The sequence below is a fragment of the Perognathus longimembris genome, chromosome 20, assembly GCF_023159225.1.
Source record: "Perognathus longimembris pacificus isolate PPM17 chromosome 20, ASM2315922v1, whole genome shotgun sequence".
Classification (NCBI taxonomy): Eukaryota; Metazoa; Chordata; class Mammalia; order Rodentia; family Heteromyidae; genus Perognathus; species Perognathus longimembris.
The window spans coordinates 28,812,384-28,834,865 of NC_063180.1; the positions used below are offsets into that span (position 1 = coordinate 28,812,384).

A 22,482-nucleotide genomic window follows, 5' to 3' on the forward strand; every position below is an offset into this window, starting at 1 on the left:
ACACAGACAGGCAGTTCACCAGAGGGCGGGTGGCCACGGGCTCCGGCCTGGCCGCTCCATGGTTCCTTGGAATTGTCGTGATGTTTCTTTTCTTTCCTGTAGAGCCTTTCTGGGAGCCTGGTCCCTGGACCCCCTGCTCCGCCACCTGTGGCCACATGGGAGCCCGCATTCAGAGGCCTCGGTGTGTGGGGACCAGCGGACAGGAAGTGGGCCAGGCCCTCTGTGCTCACCTCCAGAAGCCACGGGCCAGGTTTCAGCTCTGTGATGCCCGGGACTGCCCGGCCAGGTACGCCAGCCTCTCCCTCATCACCGCCAGGGTTTTGCTTGTTTTAGATGACAGCCATTTGCTCACAGCCACTACGTCTATGTTGCACTTAATCTGGGCCCATGCTCAGCGCTTTTGTGTTCCCCCATCCCACTGGATGCTTTCGGGAGGAGGAGGAGGAGGATGCTTTCCTATTTCACTGATGGAGAAACTGGCCCAGGGCCCTGGAGCTTTGGGGCCAGAGCCTTTGCGCAGTCCCAGAGGACATGGAGCCAGATGCAGAGGCGTAGGTCGGCTAGTTCCCCAGATCTGCCACTTCAGAGGTCCTCAACATCCCGCAAGGTCTTAAATGTATAAAGTTAGATACATGTGATTACACAGGAGAATATATTCTCCGGAGCGGTTTCAATGTACTGGGCTTACTTCTCTCTTAACACACTAAATAACATTATTTACTGGTCCCTGATTTTGAAATGATGATAAGTGCAAGTGACATTTTAAGATAGCTGTCACAAGTTGTGATGCAATGTAGAAATGCCTGTGATTTCCACTGGTAACAAGATCACAGGATTACTAATATGTCTTTTTAAAATCACTGAAGGAAATAAATGTCAGTCAGACTGAGAGGCTGTGTGTGGTGGCCTCTGGCTGGCTGGGACTCAAAGTGATCTCTGCCCTGTGCATGGTGGCCGCTAGCTGGCCGGGCCTTGGGGTGACCTCTACTATGCAGTGTCCCAGCTTAGACATCAGCAGTGACAAATACTGAGGAGGTCACAGGTGCCCGTCTGCAGGCATGGTCTCCCACCCTCATTATAGCATGGGCCCCAGGGTCAGGTAAATCTGGAATCCAGTCTCAGCTCTGTTCGCAGTTTAGTTATGTGACCATAACCAACATAATTTCCTGCAAGAATGGGGATGACATGAGCAAGGGCCTCACAGATGCTTAGAGGTGCGTTCCCTTATTTGTGTTCAATGAGCTGAATGATGACTTGCTGCTGCCACCTGTACCAGGCACCGCCACAGGGTAGCTCGGCTGCCCCCTAAGGAAAAGGAAGTGCTCTGTGCTGAGATGGGGAGGGAGGGCAGGATGGGTGGAGGGGGAGGTGGCTCTCCTTCTGACAAGACTACCCATAATCCCTGGTGGACTGGGTCTGATGAAGGTGCTGTCCTCTTTTCTTTCTAGGTGGTTCACCAGTGTGTGGTCAGAGTGCTCTGTGCCTTGTGGCCAAGGGTTCCACAGCCGACAGGTGACCTGCAAGAGGAAGAAAGCCAACGGCACCATTCAAGCAGTGTCACCCCAAGCATGCGCCTCCAAAGTCCGGCCCCCCGGGAGGAAGCCGTGTTCCAACCACCCATGTGACCAACGGGTACCCAGGCCGGAGAGCCAGGTCAGCTGGCATCTGTCTGCAATCATTCCCACCAGGACAGGCCACACAGAGGGCCACATTCAGATCTTTCTACTTACACAACATGACCAGAATAGGGAAATCTAGAGATAGAGTGGATTTGTGCCAACCTTGTTCTGGAAGGAGATGTGGAAAGATGAATTGTGGGTGAGCATTTAGAGCTGTTCAGGGATGATGAGAATCTTATAAAATCTACTCTGGTATGGCAACTCTAAAAGCCCTTATGCCATGTATATTAAGTGGGGAGTTGTACGGCACATGAATTATAGATCAATAAAAGTGTGATCTGGACAAAGATGGTATGAGAGTAGTTGGTTAATACAAAGAAATAAAACCAGCTCATATGCTAACAGAAATGCCCACTTGACTAAACAGCTTATTGTAAAAGTAATTAAGTACAAGTAGAACTATTGTGATAAGAAAGATCTTTCCAAACACAAAACAAATTATAAGGAAAAAATAATGGCCATTGTGACTTTGTAAAAATTTAAGAACTGCTCATGAAACTTTAAATATTTTTCCTGTAATTGAATTTAGCATAGCACTCTAGCCTCTACCCTTGCACAGGGCAGAAAAGGCCGGACTTGGTGGTCCCTTATGTTCTGTTTCAGGGCCTACGATGGGGAGCGGAGCTCTGAAGGAGGGGTGTTGGTCTGCAGAGCTGCGCTCTGAGCCTCTGAACTGTCCATAGGATTGCAAGTCCACGGCCGCTGGTGTCTGGCCACCCTGCACCGTGCAAGCTGGCAGCTCATGCTCCACTGTGCTTTCTTCCTAGTGTCCTGCACGCTGCCTGGGCCGTGCCAGGGGGATACAGCGGCGTCACGTTGCGTGTGGACCCCACAACAACTCCTCAAGGCCGGACTGTGATGCCAGGAAGAGGTACAGCCCACCCCAGGGCAGCACAGGGCGGAATTCTTTCCCTTCCTGCTGCTTCTCATGATTGGAGGATCCCTTTACGATTTCTAATGCTATCCTCAATAGTATACGTGAGCAAACACATAGTATTTCTCATGCAGTTGAGTGGGAGACATAAAGTTATCCAAAAACGGAAAGTATAGCATTGAGAAAGGATAGATATTTCCCCCTGCCTACCATCTTTGACTTCTTGGCCTCCATCAAAGCAGGGGAAATGGCTACATTGGTTAAGATCCTTTCAGCTAGGAAAAAAAGAAAAACTCAACTTGAAGAGGTGGGTGCAAAGAAGGCAAGGGATTTAGTAGTAAGACAATTTGCAGTTCTCTTCAAGATACTCTTTGTATGTCAGTTCAGCCTGATTTCTGGTGTGAGGATTTGTCTTTCTCGTTCAGAATGTCCCAACTTGGGGCCCAAAGCCCAGAGCAGTTAAGGCGACCCTCCCCTACCTCTACCCCTCAGGAAGTGTGGTGGGACCCCAGTTTTGCTTGAATAAACCCTTTGATGGAGCTCCTCCCCCCCCCACCTTGCAAGCAAGTTGAAGTACTGCTCCCACCGAGTGAGCTCTCCCTTAGAGTAATTCTCATTCTTGCCTGGGTCAATCTGTTCCAGCATATGGGGCAGTAAGGTCTCACCATCGTACCATGCTTGGAGTTGGAAGCAAGCAGGAACTCGGTTTGCTGGCCACACCTTTGTCAGAGCAAGGCTGAGAGGGTGGTCAGCACCCGAGGAAGGTGGTAGAATGGGAATCTAGAACATCTGCCCTGAGTGGGGAGTGGGCTGTCGGAGGGGAGGGGTCTGTGCAGTCACGCCTGCTAAATCAGCCCGGGGAGGGGCGTGCATGACTCCTTGGCGACCCCACCTCCTGCACTGGGCCATGCGGCATTCACTTACCGGTCCTCACCCTGCATCTTTGAACATTTACTTTGGCTCCTTGGTTATACTTCACCCATTCTACTCCTTCCACTCCCTCTACTACCCATGAGTCCATGGTGCCTGGTCCTCCTCCTTTCCTATGTTTCCTTCCAGACCGCCCTGGAGGGGGAACTGCACGGCAGGGGCTTGTGACGCCTGCTGGCGCCCCAGCCCTTGGAAACCCTGCACTGCAGCCTGTGGCCGAGGCTTCCAGTCTCGGAAAGTCCACTGCGTCCACTCCAAGACCTGCCAACCCGTGGCCGAGAGACACTGTGTACAGATACACAGACCACCCTCCTGGAGACACTGCCGGGGGCCTGCCTGCGACAGTGCGTACCCTCATACCCTCCTGCCGCTCCTGTGCCTCCTCTCCTCCACACCAGACCTGAGTGCCAGTCTGCTCCGTCTCCTAGGAGGGGCCCTTCTGAGTGGAGGTGGTGGCCTGGTGCCTTAGGAGAGCAGCATCTCCATGGACACAGCATGGTCTTAGAGAGTCAGAGGCTGGCTTAGTGGGGTACTGGGTGGCATTTCTGATGAGCTCTGGCAAGGTGGCTCTCCACCCACTCCCCCCTGCCTGGCAGTCTCCTCCACTGAGACAGAGCTGAATACATGGCCTGTGTAAGCAAGCAGTTGTCTTGAAATTATTTGTCAGATTTCATGCAGGTTATTTTCTAGGCAGCAGGTGCACAGCTCTTGTAAACTTTGCAGAGGAGTCGGGCCGGGCAGAAGCTGAGCACTGACTGCCTTGAGCTCCCAAAGCAACAGCAGCAGGCACAGGGGTGGGGAGGTCCCAGCGTGCCAGCTAGATGCCCTGTGGCTGAGAGGAGAAGGGAGCCCAATGGATTTCAGTCTTCAAGGCAAAGCAGAGGCCACTAGCCTGAACCAGCAATGGCTGGCTTCTCCTGATGCTGTGGCCTCAGTTTCTGGATTTCCAGAAAATCAACTCATTTACTAGATTTCTGGTGAGCCACACATTGTGGGTTTCTTCTTGTTTCTGCAGGAGACTGCACAGACACAACTCAGTACTGTTTGTTCGTGAAGCGCCTTCAGCTGTGTTCTCTGGACCTTTACAAACAGAGCTGCTGCCGATCGTGCCGAGAAGGCTAGACCTCTGGTGATGCCACTGTGAGGGTCAGAGGACGGGAAAGCAATCTTTCCCCTTCTTAAAGACTCCAGATTCTGTGCTCAGAGGCGGAGGCAAAAAGAGCCACGTTGAGGTTAGGTAAAGTGGAAACCTTTCCCACCAGCAATTCTGAATTCAATCCTTGTAAATGACACGTTCCAGGATGAATGTAAAAAAAAAAAAAGAAAGAAAGAAATCACAGCCATGCACATGGGCCTTCAGCACACATCTGTGTGACTGGGAACTGGCCAAGGTCCTAAGCAGAGCAGGGCCTGATGGGAGTTGTCACCCGCGCTGAAGACTCAGCAAGCGACAACTCCCTCTTCTCTCAAGCTGTAGACTTCCAACACGTTTATAAGGTGTTTATGTTTTCAAAGCTCGGGCCAGTAGCTTTTTGGATGTTGGCACTAATGACATTTTCTTTTTCACAGATCCTTAAATTTAGCTGTGAAAGAGACATGGTCTCACAGGCAGGTCTGTGTGCAAAGCATGGTATCCTGTCCCCTGGGGCATCCCTGGGCGGCAACAGAGCAGCTGTAGCTGCCACTCTTGTGGCTCAGCCGTCTGTGGAGGACGAGGCATCTTGGAAATCAAAGAGGACACAGTAGCCTCCTCTACTGATTTTGTAGTGTATTCAAAGCTTTGTTTTTAAGAGCTGTGAATGGAATTTTTTTAAGCACTAAAAAAAAAAAAATCAAAGCCTTATTAGAACTAATTTATGCATAAAGTAGTATTCCTGAGGATTTTTATTTTGGAAAGTTTATAAGAAAGTAATCTAAATAGCTTGTTTATAGCAGAAATTTGTTTTAATTTGAGCTGATTTTTCCAGGAAATCCAAAGTGAATTAGGGTTAGACTGGAAGTTATAGAACTAAGAATTAAGTTATACTTTTAGGATCTGGGTTAGGCTTTCAAGAGAAAGGGTTATAAAGGTGAGTTTTAGAGTTAGGATTAGGGTGAATGAGAAAGGGAGGCTAGAGTTGGCTAGTTGGTAGGGGTTAGGACCAGGTAGGAGTGGGTGGGTCTGGGTTTAGATTGAGGCCAGTGCCAGCGTTGACGACAGGGTAAAGGGCCGAGGTACCTTTGGTCAGCTTGCTGCTGGTTAGCTTAAGTGGTGAGTTCTAAAGCTGATGTGATTATGGGAACTTCCTGGCATTCTTCCAGATATGACTTTAGATGGTACCAATCAGCTGCCATGCTTTTTCCCTCAGTGCCCTAGCTAACTGCCTGTAGGCAGGCAGGCAGGCAGGCAGGCAGGCAGGCTGGCTTTCAGGGCCTGGGTGCCTCATCTGTAAGAACACGTGCGGTGCAACTTGGCTTTGGGTTTGTCTGTGGCTTTGTCTGCATTGTGAGTGCAGGTCTCTTTCATTCTCACCTCAGCTGCATGGACACTAGGACAGGCACTGCCATGTGGGGAGGTTTGGTGGCTGGGAGTGGTCCGGGACCAGGAGGAGGACACAGCCCAGGAGTGGGTAGTCGCCTATCACATTGGATGGATGATGGTTATTAAGCTAAAGGAATGATCATGTGTAAAATACTCTGTAAATATTTATATGACTTAAAGGTGCAATATTTTATTTTGTACAATATGTAATAAAGACATGGAACATATATTTTTATTACTAACAAAATTTCTTGTTACACCCCTTTGCCTTTGTATTTAAGGTTAAAAGTAACTCATTTGCTGTGATGCTTTTATTATCCTTCGAAGGACATTCCTGTGTACTGTATTTTACTACTGTTTTCATGAGAGTCATATTTCATCTTTTATGATCCTTCAGAAACTCAGAAATAAATTCCCTTTTGTTATTCAGCGGCACCTCATAAATGTTGGTGGTTTTGTGCTTTGGGTTGCTGTGGGCACTGCCACCTTGACGACCCTCTTGTTGGTCAGCAGTAGCCTCAGTGAGGGCAGCATTTTGCACTGTCCTTTGGAGGGTGGGCTTCAAGGTTCAAGGGCACACCACACAGATTCACCCTAATTCCCTCATCCCCATTGTGTATATCCTGTAGGTCCTATTTAAAAGAGTGTCAATTGCAGAAGAGGTAGAATGAAGTCCCAAATGGGTATCTTGAACAGTGTAGAAGCAGGTGACCGTTGAGGTACCAATATGCTTTTGTTTGTAATATATTTGTTTTTGAAGACACTTTTAGAGCAGTTTTGGCTTCACAGCAAAATTGTGCATTAAGCAGAGGGATTTTCCAAGATGCGTGTAATCCTATATTGACTGCACCTTTCTTCAATATGTATCTATCTCCCCCCTTGCCCACATGCCCATAGAGTTGTGTGTCTGTTATAAGCGATTAACCCACATCAGTGCTTTGTAATGATCCAGGGCCCGTAGTTTTCGTTAAGGGTTCACTCTCAGTATTGCAAGTCCTGTGGGTTCTTGTGGGACAAATAACGATTCCTTGCTTCAATGGCTCATCCCTCTCACCTTTTTGTGTCTTTTTTTTTTTTTTTTTGGCCAGTCGTGGGCCTTGGACCCAGGGCCCGAGCACTGTCCCTGGCTTCTTCCCGCTCAAGGCTAGCACTCTGCCACCTGAGCCACAGCGCCCCTTCTGGCCGTTTTCCATGTATGTGGTGCTGGGGAATCGAACCAAGAGCTTCATGTGTAGGAGGCAAGCGCTCTTGCCACTAGGCCATATTCCCAGCCCCCCTCTCACCTTTTTAAGTTTCATGAAGTATGTACAGTCAGTATCTATCAACACCACTTGTTGGTAAGACTGTCTTTGCTCCATTATGTTGGTTTGGCTCTTTTTTTTTCCCCTGACAAGTGACTAGATTTTGTGGGTCTATTTCCAAGTTATCTCTTCTGTTCCATTGACCTACCCTTTTGTTGATACCATCCTGTCTAGATGGTTGTCATAGTAAGTCTTGATTTGGGTGGTGTCAGTTCTCCAACTTTGTCATTCCCCTTTAGATTATAAAGGGATGGTGCTGATGCAATTCCTGGGTGTACAGTGGGTGAGAATCCGCCATTCCATGTCAGGGAGCATTAAGTGGACAGGTAAAGAAGCTAGAGTGATAACAAAAGGAAAGAATCTTGATGGTTTATTGGACACTGTTCTTTAAAACTATCTTCTCAGGAGAGAAGCTGCCACCTGGATAAGGTGCAGACGACATGTAGCTCCTTCTCCTGTGGGAACTATGGCCCCTCTAGTATACCTCCTTAGGAACCTTCAAATAAAATAAAATAAAACTATCTTCTCAGTATACTTCCTCAGTCTCCTGGCTCATAAGGTTCACTTCACTTCCATTTCTAGGTTGTTTCACAGAGGAAAGCTGTGAACTTGGTAGGTAAGCTGGAGTGTGGGATTCTCAGCCCCTAATAGAATTAAACTGTGTAACAGTGAAAAAGTGGTATCAGCACATTATCAAACTCCATAGCTGATGTGGGGTTTTCTTTAGCAAGCATGTCACTAATCAAACCATGAAGCCATTACTTCTAGTCCTCAATTCCTCAACAAGGTTATAGGAGAATGGGTGGAAATAGAATATGGTACAGATGAAAATTTCCTACTAACTTTTCTATCTGAATTTTCCTCTTTTCTTCCATCAGGCTCATCCACATTTGTTTAGGGAAAACTCCTTCTAGTTTGGGGCAGATTGGTAAATTCTCACTTCCAGTGCTGTTAGGTGGGTGTGTTTCTGTGTGATACTTCAAGGAGATGTAGAGGATGAACTGGGGACTGCTGGCCTCCCACCGTGGCTGCCTTGGAAGTCTCTGCTCATGCACAGAAACATGGAGGCCTCCGTCCTGAGGTCACACTGGCCTACCTACTTTCTTGATCTAGAAAGCTCCTACTTTTTTTTCAAGATTCTGCTCATGGTTCATCTCCTTAAGGGAGACTTTTGGAATGACAGGTGAAGTGTCTTATGCCTTATGTGTCCCTACTTCGATTTCCACACCTGTCTATTATAGTGAGTGTTAGATTATAGGGAAAGCAGAATTGTGTCTTCAGCTTACGGCATGTTGCTCCAGCAAACTCCAGTGGGTATTTTATGAAGGGTGACATTTGTCCAAAGAAACCAACCCCATCAAATGATGGAGTATCAGGCAATGGAATAAGGGCCAAGATGAGAGAGCTGTAAGATTACCCACCTGTTAATTGATTATAATGTTTCCATTTAAAACTGAAGACTATTGAAGTGTAGCTTTAACCAACATAAGAATTTATTAAAATGCTCTTTTCTGAAGAAAACTAGATACAGAAATGATTTCATTACAATCAACTCATTTAATTAGTGCTTTATTGCCACATAGAAATATAAATTTTCATGTTGTGCTTTTCACTAATGAATGTAAACACAAGAGCGGGATACTTTCAAATAATTAGATATATTTCAAATATGAATTTATTCTTAGTAAAGTATATTTTGAAATAATTCTTAAATAATAAAAGGCTAAGATTCACTTTGCACTAAAACAAATCATATTCTTCCGTAGTGCAATCAATGATTTAAAACAAATACCCGGTATATTTTCTTTACTAGGAACTTTCCAGCATTTGCAAATGTAATAGTGTTTCCCCTTCATTGGCTGCCTTTATTCCTTTTCTTCTTGGCACTAACCTTCGTACACAAGTTAGGGAGGGTGACATTGCCCCATAGTGGGCCTGGAGCTGCTTCTAAACAGTGACTCTGGACATGCTTGGACAGTCCCAGTGGCTTCTCCTAAAACTACTGCAGCAAACACTTGGTCCTTTCTGCCCACACTGTCATCCACACCAAGGCAGGACTCCGTCCAAGCTCGGTCTTCTCTGCAGCAATGTGAGAAGTCTGTGAGGCAGGAGAGGCAAGACTTCACTCACACATCCATACTACGCATAAGCTCAGAGCAAAGCGCAAACCGGGTTATTTCTCAGTCCTTGCAGCGGGCTAGGAATGATTTGAGCTGGTAATTATCCCAGTTTGAAGAGGCAATTATTACCAATCCTTTCATCTGTACTTTTACTTTATGGATTAAGACATAGAATTGAGTCTGGAAAAAAAATTTTTTTGCGAGGTAGGCAGAGGATATCTGCTTTTACAAATGAAGACACAGCTCAGAGACATGACCACTGGGCTCTGGTGGCACGAAGTAAAGGATGAGAACTTGAACTTGGGTCCTGACTCTCAGCTCTCAGAACTGAGCCTTGTCACACCACAAAGCCTAACTTGAGGAGCAGTGCAGTGGTCTGACACTGACAACCATAACTTGAGCTGGAGACCATTGGGCAGGGCCTTGGAGCTAGGGGAAAACAAATCCTGCTTTCTTGGAAGAGGAAACCACACGTCACTTTTAGGGCCATTCACTGTTGTCTTGACAAAGGATGGCTGATCCCAAGACGAGCGACTGCTGCACCAGGGTGAGCAGCCACCACACACTGCGCATATTCCACTTGCAGGAATTCTGGGGAGGGCGATCTTAGCTGAGACAGGAGTTCAAGTGGATTTTTAAGATTCTGATTCCTTATAATACATTTCCCAATTGGTTTAAAAATCTAAAAAGTGGTTTCTTGTGTCTCATAATCTCTTCTACACTATACAAATTGGGATCCCTAGGGCTTCTCTAAGTGGATCCCTGGTTTCCCTACACTGTGATCTTGCGGAAGAACCTGTGACCTTGGGAGTCTGTGGTTTCGAACTTGTAGCCACGGGGAGAAGGGTCGCTGGCAGGGCAGGCTTCCAGCTGCTTTGGGGTGAAGTCCACCGAGTAGATGGTGGAGCCCTGGAAGGGGCAGGGGCCCCGCAGTGCCGCCCCCACAGGCCTGCAGCCACTGCTACCCTCCTGCTGGGGCCCGTGTGCCCACTTCCGCCTGGTGAATCTGCTTTCCAGTGGACGGGGCACGAAGTCATCCTGGAATGTGGTTGCATTCCCAAACCTCACTGTCGGGGGATGGTAGGTGTGCTCCGGCTTACAAAGTTCACGTTTCTGAAGCTCCCAAGGTCTATAGTCATCTTGAAAAACAAAGCAAACAACAAAGCATCTTTATATCTTCTAAGAACCATGCTGGTCTCCTTGTCAAGCATCTCATTTCCCCTGGAAACCTAAACACTGGCATCAGTGGAAATTTTCTGATTCCCTTCACATTTGTTCCCTTTCCCCTTCATGTCTACCTCCCTCTGTCCATCCGCCCACTTCTGCACAGCAACCCTACCTCCAGATTCTCTGATTATGTACAATGTCACATCTGGCTTGATTGTGGATGGTGGAAATCACATTTTGTGGCAGGCAGGGGCAGTGCAGGAAATTACAGTCACCACTCCACAAACTGGCTAAGATATTAAATATAACTCAGAAGATAGTAAGGTGATCCCAGAAATCCTGAACTTAAAATGCACATTCCCTGGCATGATGTATTCAGTTACGGGCTGAAGTCTATGTGATGTCTACTGGAATAGTCTTCTTTAAAAAGGTAAGTTCTTCACCTGTAGGTGTTTCTGCCAAGATCTGAACAACATGACTGAGATGCTGATGCTTGGATGGCCCAAGGTAGAGAGCCTGAAGGTTACTAGTGATATGAAACAGACTGGCAAAGAACGAAAGGCTGTCCTGTGAACTGAAGGCTGACAGCCAATGGAAGAAGTCTAGAGATGCCATGGGCAGAGGTGGAGAGCTGCATACAGTAGGCGGAGCTTACACTGAAGACAAACCGGAAGGAGACAAGTGCCAGCAGGCAGAGGTAGCCACTTGGCAGCATGGCAGTCAGAAGGTCCAGAAAGGGGAATGGGTCCCCAGAAGCCATGTACCCAGAAGAGAGAGGAGGTATCTCTTCCCTACACCTCCCTTTACCTGAAAGCTTTCATCCACTTCCCATGAAGTTTTTTCTGGAGGGACTACAAAAGTATTTGCTCTTTACAGACATGAAAACCATGACACTACTTTGCAGTGACTGAAAGGGAGTCAAGAATGTTATTGAAGGTCTGTGGTTCCACACATGGGGAAAGCCTCTGCTGACAGAGTGGCTAACAGGAAAACAATGCTTATTTTGTGAGTGAATAGAATATTTTTCCCTGACCAAACCATCCTTGGTTAAAAAACACACCAAAAAAACAAAAACAAACAAACAAAAAAAAAAAAAAACAAGAAGCCAGAGACAAGTTGACAGCATTTATTACTATGGACATCACTTCTACACAACTGCAGATTTCATTAGCTGGGTATCCTTTCCTTCCTTTAGTGTTTGTGCCGTAGAAGCTTTTTCTGTAGTTGCCAGGTAGGAATGTTTTAGGGTTTGCATCATGCAGTCTGTTGCAGCCTATGAAAGCTATAGGTGATATGTAAATGAAGGGAACAGCTGTATGTCAACTTTATGCACAGAGAGGCGATTGAACTTAGTCCACAGAAGTTTGCTTACCCTTGCCTTCACGTTTACAGCAGTATTTTTAATTCATCACAGTCTGTCTTCAAATGCCTCTCAATCTATTTCCAGAGGCAGCAGGACAGAAGCCACTGTTCTTTCTGGGATAGTACACGTTAATCTGTGTCTTCTCCGTCCTGTTGGCTTCCAATAGTCATTCACCACTTAGCAGCAGCATCATTAGGCAATTTTGCTGCCCTGCAATTGACCGTCAGCATTTTTTTTCCTAGTATACGTACTGGGGGCTTCATGCTCTTACTTGGCAGCTGGTGCTTTACCACTTGAGCCACACCTCCACTTCTGGCTTTTTGCTGGCCAGACAAGAGTCTCATGGACTTTCCTGCCTAGGCTGCTTTTGAGCCATGATCCTCAAATCTGACTCGAGTAGTAGGATTTGCAGACATGAGCTACCAGTGTGAGCCAACTGAGATGTAAATGTGCACACTCATATCTTCAGTGTGCACATTCTTGGTAGTGATTCTTTTAGTTCCTCTGGCTGCTTTAAGGATTTTCTCATCTTTTAGGAGTCTGTATATTACTAGGTGAATTCTTTATATTCTTCTTATCAATTTATTCTGCTTTGGTTCTCTAACCTTTTTAGACCTGAACTCTGATGCCATTCATTGTTTTTGGAAAATTCTTTCCAGGACATCTTCAGACAATGCTGTAAATGCATGCACGGATTAAGAGTGTCTCTGCTTTGGATGCTCAAAACCTCCATTTTTCTCCCTCCTTCTATTTTGCTTTAGGTTAATACATTGATATATCACAAGTCCACTGATTCCTCCACCTCTTGACTGTGTTGCCTATTGATGTGTCCAAAAAGGGGACTCAACCCTCTCTCCCTCTCTCATGACACCACGGAGAATTGAACACAGGGCCTCATGTTGGTTCTACACTTGTATCACACATTGAATGCTTTCCACATAGGGTCTTTGGCTAAGCTGGCCAGGGCTATCCTTGAACCACTGTTCTACCTCCGTCTGCCATGTAGCTGGGATTTCGGGCACATACCACAACTGCCCACCTATGAAAGGCATTCTTCTTCATTTGGATTATATTTTAATTCTAGTTATTTCCATTTCAGTTTTATAGTTTCCATCTTTGTTAAAACTTTCTATCTGTCCATGCTCAACCAGTTTTGTGTCTCTTGGCAGTCTCTTCCACTTCCTTCTTCCTATCTCTCCCTTCCTTCCCATGTTTCCCTTTTTCTTTTTTGTATAATTTGAAAGCTAGGCATCATGTGTAGCACAGATAATGATAGTCATATACAGAAATGTACACACATTGTCACTTGCAGTTCTCCAGTGATTGGAAGTTGTCAGTCCAAGCATGGTGGGCTGAGTTTGGGTTTTGTTGTTCCTGTGGCAGCTTCTGCCTCATTCCTTTGGCATTAGCTTGAGCTCATCGGGAGACTAGTCTGCTGGAGGGGTTTCTTGGTGTCTGTTCCAGTCTCCTTTCCAGGCTTTCTCTTTACATCTCTAACTCAGAGACTGTCTCTCTTCCTGTTATGTGGTGCTTTGTGGCCGGGTGTGGGGTGTATGTATGGGAGTAAGCACATTATCCAGCTTCAATCTTAGGCAGGCCCTGTGCCCAAGCCACTGGGTCTCAGTGGTAAAGCTTTCCCAGCTCTTCTGTCTCTTCTCTTGTTGTATCAGGAGATATTCGGAGTCAGATGTGGTTGGTTCCAGGCCAACCTCCTGTTCCTCTTTCATGAATATATATTTGGCTCATGTTTCCTTTCCCTGAGTTGCAAGTCACTTTCTCATTAGGGATGACAGATTGCTGCTTCTACTTCAGTGGATTACTGCTTTATTCTGGAGGTCAGGGGCATTCAAATGGAGCTTCTTGTCTTTTATGTAATACTGGCCATGCCCTCCTCCAAGCCTGTACCACCAGCAGCAGCTCTCTGACCTCTTCCCTTTTCTCAGACCTTTCAGGGCACACGTGCCACACCTGACTGTACCTGGATCTCAGCAGCCATGGGCCACGTCCACTTCACAGTGTGTCCCTTCTAGGGCATCTTACTACACACAACTTTAAAATCAGGCAGCACATTGTTCCTGACCTCCATAATGGGTAGTTTATAGACCACGGTACCATGTACTTTGCTCACCCACTGGACTGGTAGCTATTACCTAATTAAAGCACGAGTCATGACTCTGCTTGTCAATGGCATCACCCTCACAAAAAGATTTAATGTTAGGACATTTAATATCAGGAAATTTCTTTCAGATATTTCATATAACTAAAAGAAAGAAGGCCGATATATGCAATTACATTGTTTATAAAAGAAAATATAGACCAGTACCTATTATCCAAATAATCTGATTTTTTTAAAACAAAGACCTCAATCTCCCAGAAGTAATAGAGTATTTTAAAATCAGATAGGTTCTTTCTAGAACCTGATCATTCATTGCCCATCTGCTATTCTTCTAAGCCAGCTTTCAGCAGTGGAAAAGTAATCCCACATCTCCCCGTGTTGGAGTATCAAAGGAACAGCTCCCTCTATGGTTATCAAGCACTGTTGCTCAGGTATGGATAAACATTCTGAGGTTCAGTATCAAGAATCATCTGCTTAAAGATGGATATTTTCCTCTATGCTGTCCTTTATTAATATACAAATAATAGTTTGTTTCCTATCTCCTTTTTTCTGTAATAGACTTCAAAATCTCAGAGTGTCAACTCATTCTAAGATAGGAAGAAAGAGGGAATGCTAAAGAACTGTGACTCAGAGCAACTAAGCTAACATAGTCAAGGTATCCTCAACCCATCTCATTGTTCGATGAGATGGGAAAACGTAGACAGGGCCTCATTTGGAGAGGAGCCAGATCTCCTTAATAGTCCTACCAGTGACAGCATTTGGTTGGTTGATTTGGGGTTTTGCTATACAATACCACTTTGACCAAAGAGAAGAAAATTCTTTCCTACACCATGATGGTTAAAGTATGGCAATGCACCAAAATTATCATTTTCTCTTAAATATCAAATCTGGAAGTTTTAGGATTTTGGCTCCATTTTGAAATGGAAAGTTACCTTTATAGGTTGGGACAGTATCCAACTTTCCTTTTTTAAGTTGTTGTCTTTCCAAAGGCCGGACTATTGCCACAGGTTGCACTTGGTAGGAATTAAAATCTTGTTTGTAGGTAGTACCAAAATCAATCTTCCCCTGCTTTGGCTTATATTCTTCTGGTATGTGCCGAGACGGCTGGACTACTTCGTAAGGGCGGTAATCAGACCTGGAATATTTACACATTTGGAACATAGCCTCACAAGTTCTTTTATTTAAATGATTTTGGTATTGAAAATTGTGAAGTTTTTCCTTACCTGAGAAGTCTGAGAGTAAAATGATCATACTTGATAATTTGAAAGAAGACAATGAATTCGGTTAAAAGGTTCTATCTAATGACTGAATACTTGTCAAAAACTGAACTTTCTAAAGCACTGAAACAGAACCAGCTAATCTGATGCTAAATAAACCGAACTCTAAAGTTACTGAATGTTTTTCTAGCACAGAAGGAAACTTTTCAGTGAATGGTTTAATGAACTTACAAAGTTATAATCTCCTTTCCAGTTAAGTCAAAATCCTTATTTACTATACCTAAGACACTCTAGTAAACTATCTGGGTGCACCGTCTTCCTGATCATTGTAAAGCGATCTGTAACTATGGCCTTTAGGGCATGAGTCTTCCTCATTTGGGTCTCTCAACTCTTGCCACAGATAGCCACATCATAATCCAGCCATCCTGGTCTTATATAACATCCACTGCCAAAGGTAGATGGCAGGCCCTCAGAAGGTCAGGGGAGAAAAATCACAGGGATACAGACAAAACCAAACATGGCCAGAGCCCTGGCCTGGCCTCCTTCACCAGCCCCAGTTTAGGTAGTACTTTCTCTGCCCTTCCTGCCCTTCTCTGAGAACTTGTAGCACTCAGTGCTCTTCTCTGCTATAAGCTACTCTTCTGGAATGTACCTCCATCTCCTTAGTCAAGTTAACTGCTCAATCTCTTCAGGTTTTAGCTCATTTCTCTCATTTTCTTGATAAAGTCGAGCTTCTCATACTAGCTGTCAAGGGACCACGACACTCCCAAGGATAGAAAACAGACCAGAGATGCAAACAGTAGAGTAGAAACAGACACAGCAATTCAGGAGCTCCCACAATCTTTTAGGTGTTGGTGACGTTAGGAAGTATATAAATAAGAGATATTTTACGAAGTTTTAAAAAATCTACAAATTTTTACTTCCCTTCTGCTTTTGTCAGCTTGACTTAATTCTCATCTTTCTTTTTCCTCAAGTTGTGATTTAACTAGTTTCTTGCTTCTTGGATTGGTTCATCTTAATCAACTAAATAGCTAAATTTAAATGCTAAGAAAACTTTTATTAAGACCAGAGAGTTGAGAGAAAAGTAAAGCAAAATAGTTGCTCAATATTTACTTAAATGTAGTTATTCCTTCCATTTTACCACGGCATGCTTGAAATTGTTGCTTGGGTTTAAGACTTGGTGGAGGAAGAACACCACCATATGTAGGGTACTTTTCCAAATACTCAGTTGTGGGGTAAAATACTCCAGCATGGTCATAAATCTTTGTAGCTCCTTGTGGACAATGATGCCGCCTGTGCAAACAAACAGACTGAAAGATTATTCTGCTTTACAAAATATTTTTTGTGATTACTGCATTTTAATCAGAGTACTCCAAAGAACTCAGAATTTCTAAATTTTAAAACAGTGGTCTAGAAAACAAACAATGCCCCCACCCCCAGTAATGCTTACAAAACTAATGAGCACTGCAGTGTATTCTGACATCTCATGCTACACAAAGCTGAGATGCTATCAGATGAAGTTCCTGGACTCCTGTACTTCCTGAAGATGCTTCACTATCGCATGTGCTCAGCTTTGGAACAGAGGGAGAATAGCAGGGCCAGCGTGCATTTTGTTTGTGAGGGTGGTGATGAGGCAGAGAGCTGGAAGCTGTTAGGCAACACCCTGGTTTGCAAGGACAGTCACTGATTCAGCAGCTTCCTGATTGTGGCTGACATCATGTTTCTGGGGCCCTCACCTCCAATGCAGGTCCTAACCTCTGACCGTGGATTCTTTGCAATCCGGTCTTAGAAGCTTATTCTGAAAATTGTTTATTTTTAGTTCTTTCCAATGAGTAATACAGTTCGTTAAACTAACCAGAGGACATTCTATTGTCCATAACAAAGAACCCTGACTGAGTCAGTCATGTGGTATCATACATGTGATGTTTCCATCAATAACAAACCACATATATGATGAGATTTTTATAACCTAGTGACATCTTAGCCACTCTAGTTTATATAAGTTAATTATGTGGTGCCCATGTGACTACAATGCCTAGTGTCTTTCTCAGAACATGTAAGTGATGCATGACTGGTTAGTATATAAGCTATAGTACTCAGGGGTTTTTTTGTTATTATTGTTTGTTTTTTTGCCAGTCCTGGGGCTTGAACTCAGGGCCTGAGCACTGTCCTTGGCTTCATTTTGCTCAAGGCAAGCACTCTACCACTTGAGCCTCAGAGCCTCTTCCAGCTTTTTCTATATATGTGGTGCTGAGGAATCAAACCCAGGGCTTCGTGTATACAAGGCGAGCACTCTACCACTAGGCCATATTCCCAGCCCAGTACTCAGTTTTTAAAAGAGAATGAGGCTGATCTTTATGCATGGCTGTTGAAGAAACATTTAAAAAGTGGGTTCTAAGTATCAAAGGGGTTGGCTGAGTGGCACCCTGTACCAGTACAGCCTAGCTTTGTAAAAGATTCTTGAAGCTCAAATGTAACACTAAAAAAAAGCAGAGGTATCCTCTTGAAGGCACTGAGCTTCAGTGAGGGACATTTTGGAGGAAATCTTTACCTTTGTTCAAAGCTCACCAGGAGACTCCTCTTTTACTGCCAATGCACGACCCTTTGCATTTCACACTGCTTGAAAAAAGGGAGGTTCACACCCCCAAACACACTCAAAACATCGTGAAGACATTTCCTGATGGCTGTCTGGGAAAGGAACTTAGGTTGCATATACATTAGGAGAAATGTACATTTCTTCTTGCACACCAGAGTTTTTGGGTTCACACCTGAAAAGTAAATTTATCTTTTCATCGGGTATTGTGTTATGTGTTCCCTTTGAAGAGGGCTGCAAATAGGAAGGGCTGGGCTTGCTCATCTTTACTCAGCAAATAATGGCATAATCCTGGGGTCAACAGTGTAGTTGAGGAAGGAGAAACCTGGGTTTCTGCCAGGCGGGCCCAGGAGGAGCCCTGCCTGGTAGGAGAAGGGAGCGTGGTTGGGTCTGGTCCCACTGAGAGGACGGAGAGCTGCAGGTGACCATATCCAGGCTGCACACTAGGGTCTTCGCGCGCGCACACACACACACACAGAGGCTGCACGCGAGTTGCTGACAACCGTTCCCAGGTGGCACACTAGGGGCCTCGCATAGAGGCTGAAGACTATGGAGGCCTCGCACACCAACCAGTTGCACAGGAAGGGCCTTGCACATTGTTCCTAACAAAGTAATCATTACTTTTGGGGGACACGCACTCTTCCAGTCGGATGAGGTTCACACGGCCCAGCCTCACACTCCGCCCCAGCTTTGCCCACTTACGTGGCCAGGAAGGCATTTTGGGGGGACAGAGGCAAGGTTGTGCCCCAGAGGTCTGACTAAGAGGGGTGAGTCCGGGGACCAGGGCGTCCCAGGTCCGGCCCGTCCTCATCCCCGCGGGTACAAATCTGACACAGACGCGGCGACCCCGCGCCCTGGCGGCCCGGGACCCCGCCCGTCCTCACCCGCAGGTGCAAATTTGACACAGACAGCGCGTTCTCATGGCTTTGGCTCGCGGCTGCTCCACAGCGTTGCCTTCGCGCCTGCCGTCGTCAAGGCCACCGCGGGATCCCAGGAGACAGACGCGGCGCCGACTTCCGGTGGCGTCCGGGGTCAGAGGTCGTGCGTCGGCGCGCCCCGCCCCCTGCTTCCGGGCGTGCGGAGGCCTGGCCGGCGCAGACGTTCGCGGAGCCAGAGCCAGGCGGGCCGGGCGGGTGAGTGTGGGGCCCTGGGGGGCGGCGGGGCGGAGTTAGAGCTCGCGGCGGGAGTCGCAGGTTCCAGCCCGGGCTCCTCCGAGAGCCGGGCGCGGGTCCCGCGGAGACGGGGAAATGGAGCCGAGGCTGCCCTGGGTGGGGACGGAACGGAAGGTGTGCGCCACACCTGCAGGGTGTGTGAGCGCCCCATCGCCTGGCCGGCAGGCCCGAGCCCCGGCCTCGCCTGGCTGGCGCGGCCGACTGCGGGGCGTGGGGGACGGCCAGCGGGACGGGAGTGGTCCGCCTCCCAGAGCCCTCACCGCCTCGGATCCCGGATCCCGTGGGCAGCCGAGCCTTCCCAGGATAAGCAGACTCCTTGTGTACCATCCCGGTGTGCTGACTTTCACGCTGGGCCCGGCCCATCCATAAAAGTTTGGGTTTAAGGGATCGGAGCAGTCTGGTGGGCCCTGGGCCTTTACCTTCAGTCCGGTGCCACTCCTAACACCTGCTTAATTCTTAGTCACGGGAAGTAAGTAACCATGGTGCTCAATAGCGTGGACAAGACGGTCCAGCTGCAGAAGAACGCCGCCAACATCAGAAACATCTGTGTCTTGGCTCACGTCGACCATGGTAAGCAGTTTTTCTAAATGGCTCTGTCTCCTTAGTAGAAGGAGGTGTGTCTCAGTCTCTCCTAATGGCACGAGGTTGGAGCAGTGGAGGCTGCTTAAGTCCTTCCAAAGCCTTTTCCATGTTAGAGAAGCATGCTGCGGAGCCACTGAAGTGAGCGTGGTGAACTAATGTTTTGAGTTCTTCTATATAGTATGCTATGGTTTAAAACAGAACTCGATGTTTGGTTAAGTTATGGACATTTCTTAAATGGCTTTGTGTGCAAAGTCTCCATAGTTCTAGTAACGGTGCCCCCAGAGCTTCTGTATATAATCTTACTTCATTCATCAGACATTTGTTGAAAATCTGCTAAGTTTTCAGTCTTTTGTTAGGTATATCAGGAGGTAGATATTTGTGAGTGGATTGCTGCCCAGTCCTAGAGGAGAATTGAGGAGTGACAAAGGACTGTGCCAGACAAATGAGAGAAATGTGGATTGGAAGAATTGGAAGAACTAGAGTGTGAGCTTCAGGGGTGGGTTAGGAAAGGCTTCATAGAATAGTTAATGGAAATGCTCCTTGAAGAGAATAGGGGCATCATTTTAAGTGGCAGAGGAAGAGGAGCTGAAGCCCAGAACTCAGGGCAGAGATAGCCAATACATCATGTGAGGTTTGAACAGACATTGCTGTAGCACCATAGCATTATGCTGAGTCTGCTCCTGTGTAGACCCCTTCTTCCTTCCCATAGCCACAAACCAGCAATTGGAATGGATGAGTGAGGTACAACTTACCATTCTCAAGGTAAGGGGGTAGGAAGAGAGCCCATGTGCTCTAGCTCTGCTGTTAAGCAACTTGAATTTAAAAGTCCCATTTTGAAGTCTACATTTTTGAGCTTCAATATACAGCATGTGTAAATAGAAATGAAATTACAGCTACCTTATAGGATGTAAGGATTAAATGTGATGGTAGTGAGAATTACAAATGTGGTTGCTGACATTTTTATTAGGTTGTAGGGAGCCATTAAGGAAAGAATAAAGCAGGATGATATAATCAAGTGGTAGATTAGATCACACAGGTTGAAGAGCTTGGGGTGGATTGAACGGGAGAGGTAATAGGCCCTTGGTCACTGATAAAAAGCTGAAGTGGAGTATGGGAACTCTGAGAGAGATTATGGGTCGCTTTACAGGTGAAGCTAACTGAGAATAAGTTTTATGTAAAAATCACTGGCCAGCCCTGCTGGTTCAGTGAGTTTATGGGATTATACTGAACACATTTTGAGGACACGAGGTCTGAAAAAAGTATTTTACTCACTAAATCAGTATTTGTGTGTGCAAAACAAATCACTTTAAGTTTGCTTTTTAAAATTGTGTTGAACTGGTATTCTAGAAAACCCAGATGAGGCTAATCAGCTCCACCAGGAGATAAGATTATAGCATTCATGTCCTTCTAGGTAATATTCTGTGCAAAAGTCTGTAAAATTTAAAATGTCCCCTTTGTGTCATCTGGCATAGGTAAATAAGAAATCCTTGCTAAACAAATTCTTATGACAAGACATTAAATCCATAGGTGATTCAGCCCACCAACCCTTTTAAAAAGACAGATTTTAATTAATGTTATTTTAACAGGAAAAACTACTCTTGCTGATTGTCTTATATCTAGTAATGGAATCATCTCCAGCCGCCTGGCAGGCAAGGTATGTTGTTACATTTGATGAACACTTTTGGGAATATTGGAACCACTTTTTGTATTCTTTAATAATAAAACATATTTCTTGCAGCTGAGGAGCTGCCCATCCATTGAGCTAGATAAAGTAGATGCTAAGGTAGTTATTTGTGTATTGCTTTATGCTGGTATAAGTAACGTACAAGGATGAGTGTGTACAAGTCAAATATGTTAAACGACTGACAGAAATTTCAGAGAAAGAAAGTGAGTTGGGTGGTTTGAAGCCATCAAATGGTGGGAAATAACGTGGATAAAGATTAATTTGTGGGCCTGGGAATGTGGCCTAGTGGTAGCGTGCTTGCCTAGCATATATGAAGCCCCAGGTTTGATTCCTCAGCACCACTTATATAGAAAAAGCCAGAAGTGGTGCTGTGGGTCAAGAGGCAGAGTGCTAGCCTTGAGCAAAAATAAGCCAGGGACAGAGCTCAGGCCCTGATTTCAAGCCCCGGGACTGGCCAAAAAAAAAAAAGATTTTTGTGTTATAGGTAAGTTGAACAAAGCATTTGCCCAGGGACTTGTGGGAGAGAAAATGTACTGATAGAATATCAGATTACACAACACCTGGAAGACTAGAGTTCAAAGTTCTAAGTACCATATCAACTGCCATATGAAAATAGTGCTTTTGAAAATGAATTTAAAATATTTTTGTTTCTGTGAGTTGGAAAGGTGTGGAATAATTAGCAGTAGAAAAATAAAGAGATGTTCTCATCCTTACTGAATCTAAGAAAATCAGCAGATTTACCAGATAACCAGGAATGGTAGGACAAGGAGATGGAGAAGCAGGTAGAATCAGTAGAGTACAAACAGGAGATTTGTAGGTAGAACTGCACTGAGATCACTTGCCTTAGGGAGCTAGCCCAAGGTTGCATGTCATAATGAAGTGCTTGTATTTTCCCCACTAGAAAAGTTAGAAGAATTGCAATAACTGAAGATGAAAGAATAATAAAGCACAAGTCAGTGGAATATGAAACAAATTTATAGAAAAGATCAGTGAATGATAGCAAACGTAAAAAATTGTAGACACATGCCACACTTAATAGAGTGAACTAATGTAGACCGGACCTTCACAACATTTTGTGATTGATCCATGAGTTGTGACACGTGTGTCCTCCCCTCAGCTTGCTTTCCTTCTCAGCCTCATTCACTAATGAGAAAACAAGAAGA

At 45.7% G+C, this 22,482-nt stretch overlaps 3 protein-coding genes across 9 annotated transcripts in view; 2 read left to right on the forward strand and 1 right to left on the reverse strand.

The window, feature by feature from the left end:
* The window catches only part of Adamtsl3 (ADAMTS like 3), a 104,962-nt gene extending 98,523 nt beyond the window's left edge, over nt 1-6,439 (forward strand). For all 7 annotated transcript variants that reach the window (XM_048368878.1, XM_048368880.1, XM_048368876.1 and 4 more), the window contains 5 exons: nt 103-286; nt 1,449-1,653; nt 2,447-2,550; nt 3,613-3,827; nt 4,499-6,439. In XM_048368878.1, the coding sequence (XP_048224835.1) occupies nt 103-286; nt 1,449-1,653; nt 2,447-2,550; nt 3,613-3,827; nt 4,499-4,605 (815 nt within the window). In that variant the 3' untranslated portion in view covers nt 4,606-6,439. The remainder of the gene's footprint in view (nt 1-102; nt 287-1,448; nt 1,654-2,446; nt 2,551-3,612; nt 3,828-4,498) is intronic.
* A 2,437-nt stretch (nt 6,440-8,876) lies between these two features.
* Nucleotides 8,877-18,873, reverse strand: Saxo2 (stabilizer of axonemal microtubules 2). Its single transcript, XM_048368908.1, has 5 exons — nt 18,766-18,873; nt 16,402-16,581; nt 15,004-15,206; nt 10,104-10,564; nt 8,877-10,070 (listed from the first exon to the last, which is right to left on the reverse strand). The coding sequence occupies exons 1-4, from the start codon at nt 18,801-18,803 to the stop codon at nt 10,197-10,199; spliced, it is 789 nt and encodes a 262-aa protein (XP_048224865.1). The 5' UTR covers nt 18,804-18,873; the 3' UTR covers nt 8,877-10,070; nt 10,104-10,196.
* A 57-nt stretch (nt 18,874-18,930) lies between these two features.
* Efl1 (elongation factor like GTPase 1) overlaps nt 18,931-22,482 on the forward strand; it is a 48,005-nt gene continuing 44,453 nt past the window's right edge. Inside the window, 3 exon segments of the mRNA XM_048368887.1 lie at nt 18,931-19,014; nt 19,514-19,623; nt 21,222-21,289. Of these exon segments, the coding sequence (XP_048224844.1) occupies nt 19,533-19,623; nt 21,222-21,289 (159 nt within the window). The 5' untranslated portion in view covers nt 18,931-19,014; nt 19,514-19,532.

Coding starts and splice junctions, on each gene's coding strand:
- Saxo2 (XM_048368908.1), bottom strand. CDS start 18,803: ATGAGAACGCGCTGTCTGTGTCAAATTTGCACCTGCGG. Junction 15,207..16,401: donor GAAGGAATAACTACATTTAA/GTAAATATTGAG, acceptor TAAATATTCCAG/GTCTGATTACCGCCCTTACG. Junction 10,565..15,003: donor TACTGTCCCAACCTATAAAG/GTAACTTTCCAT, acceptor TTGTTTTTCAAG/ATGACTATAGACCTTGGGAG.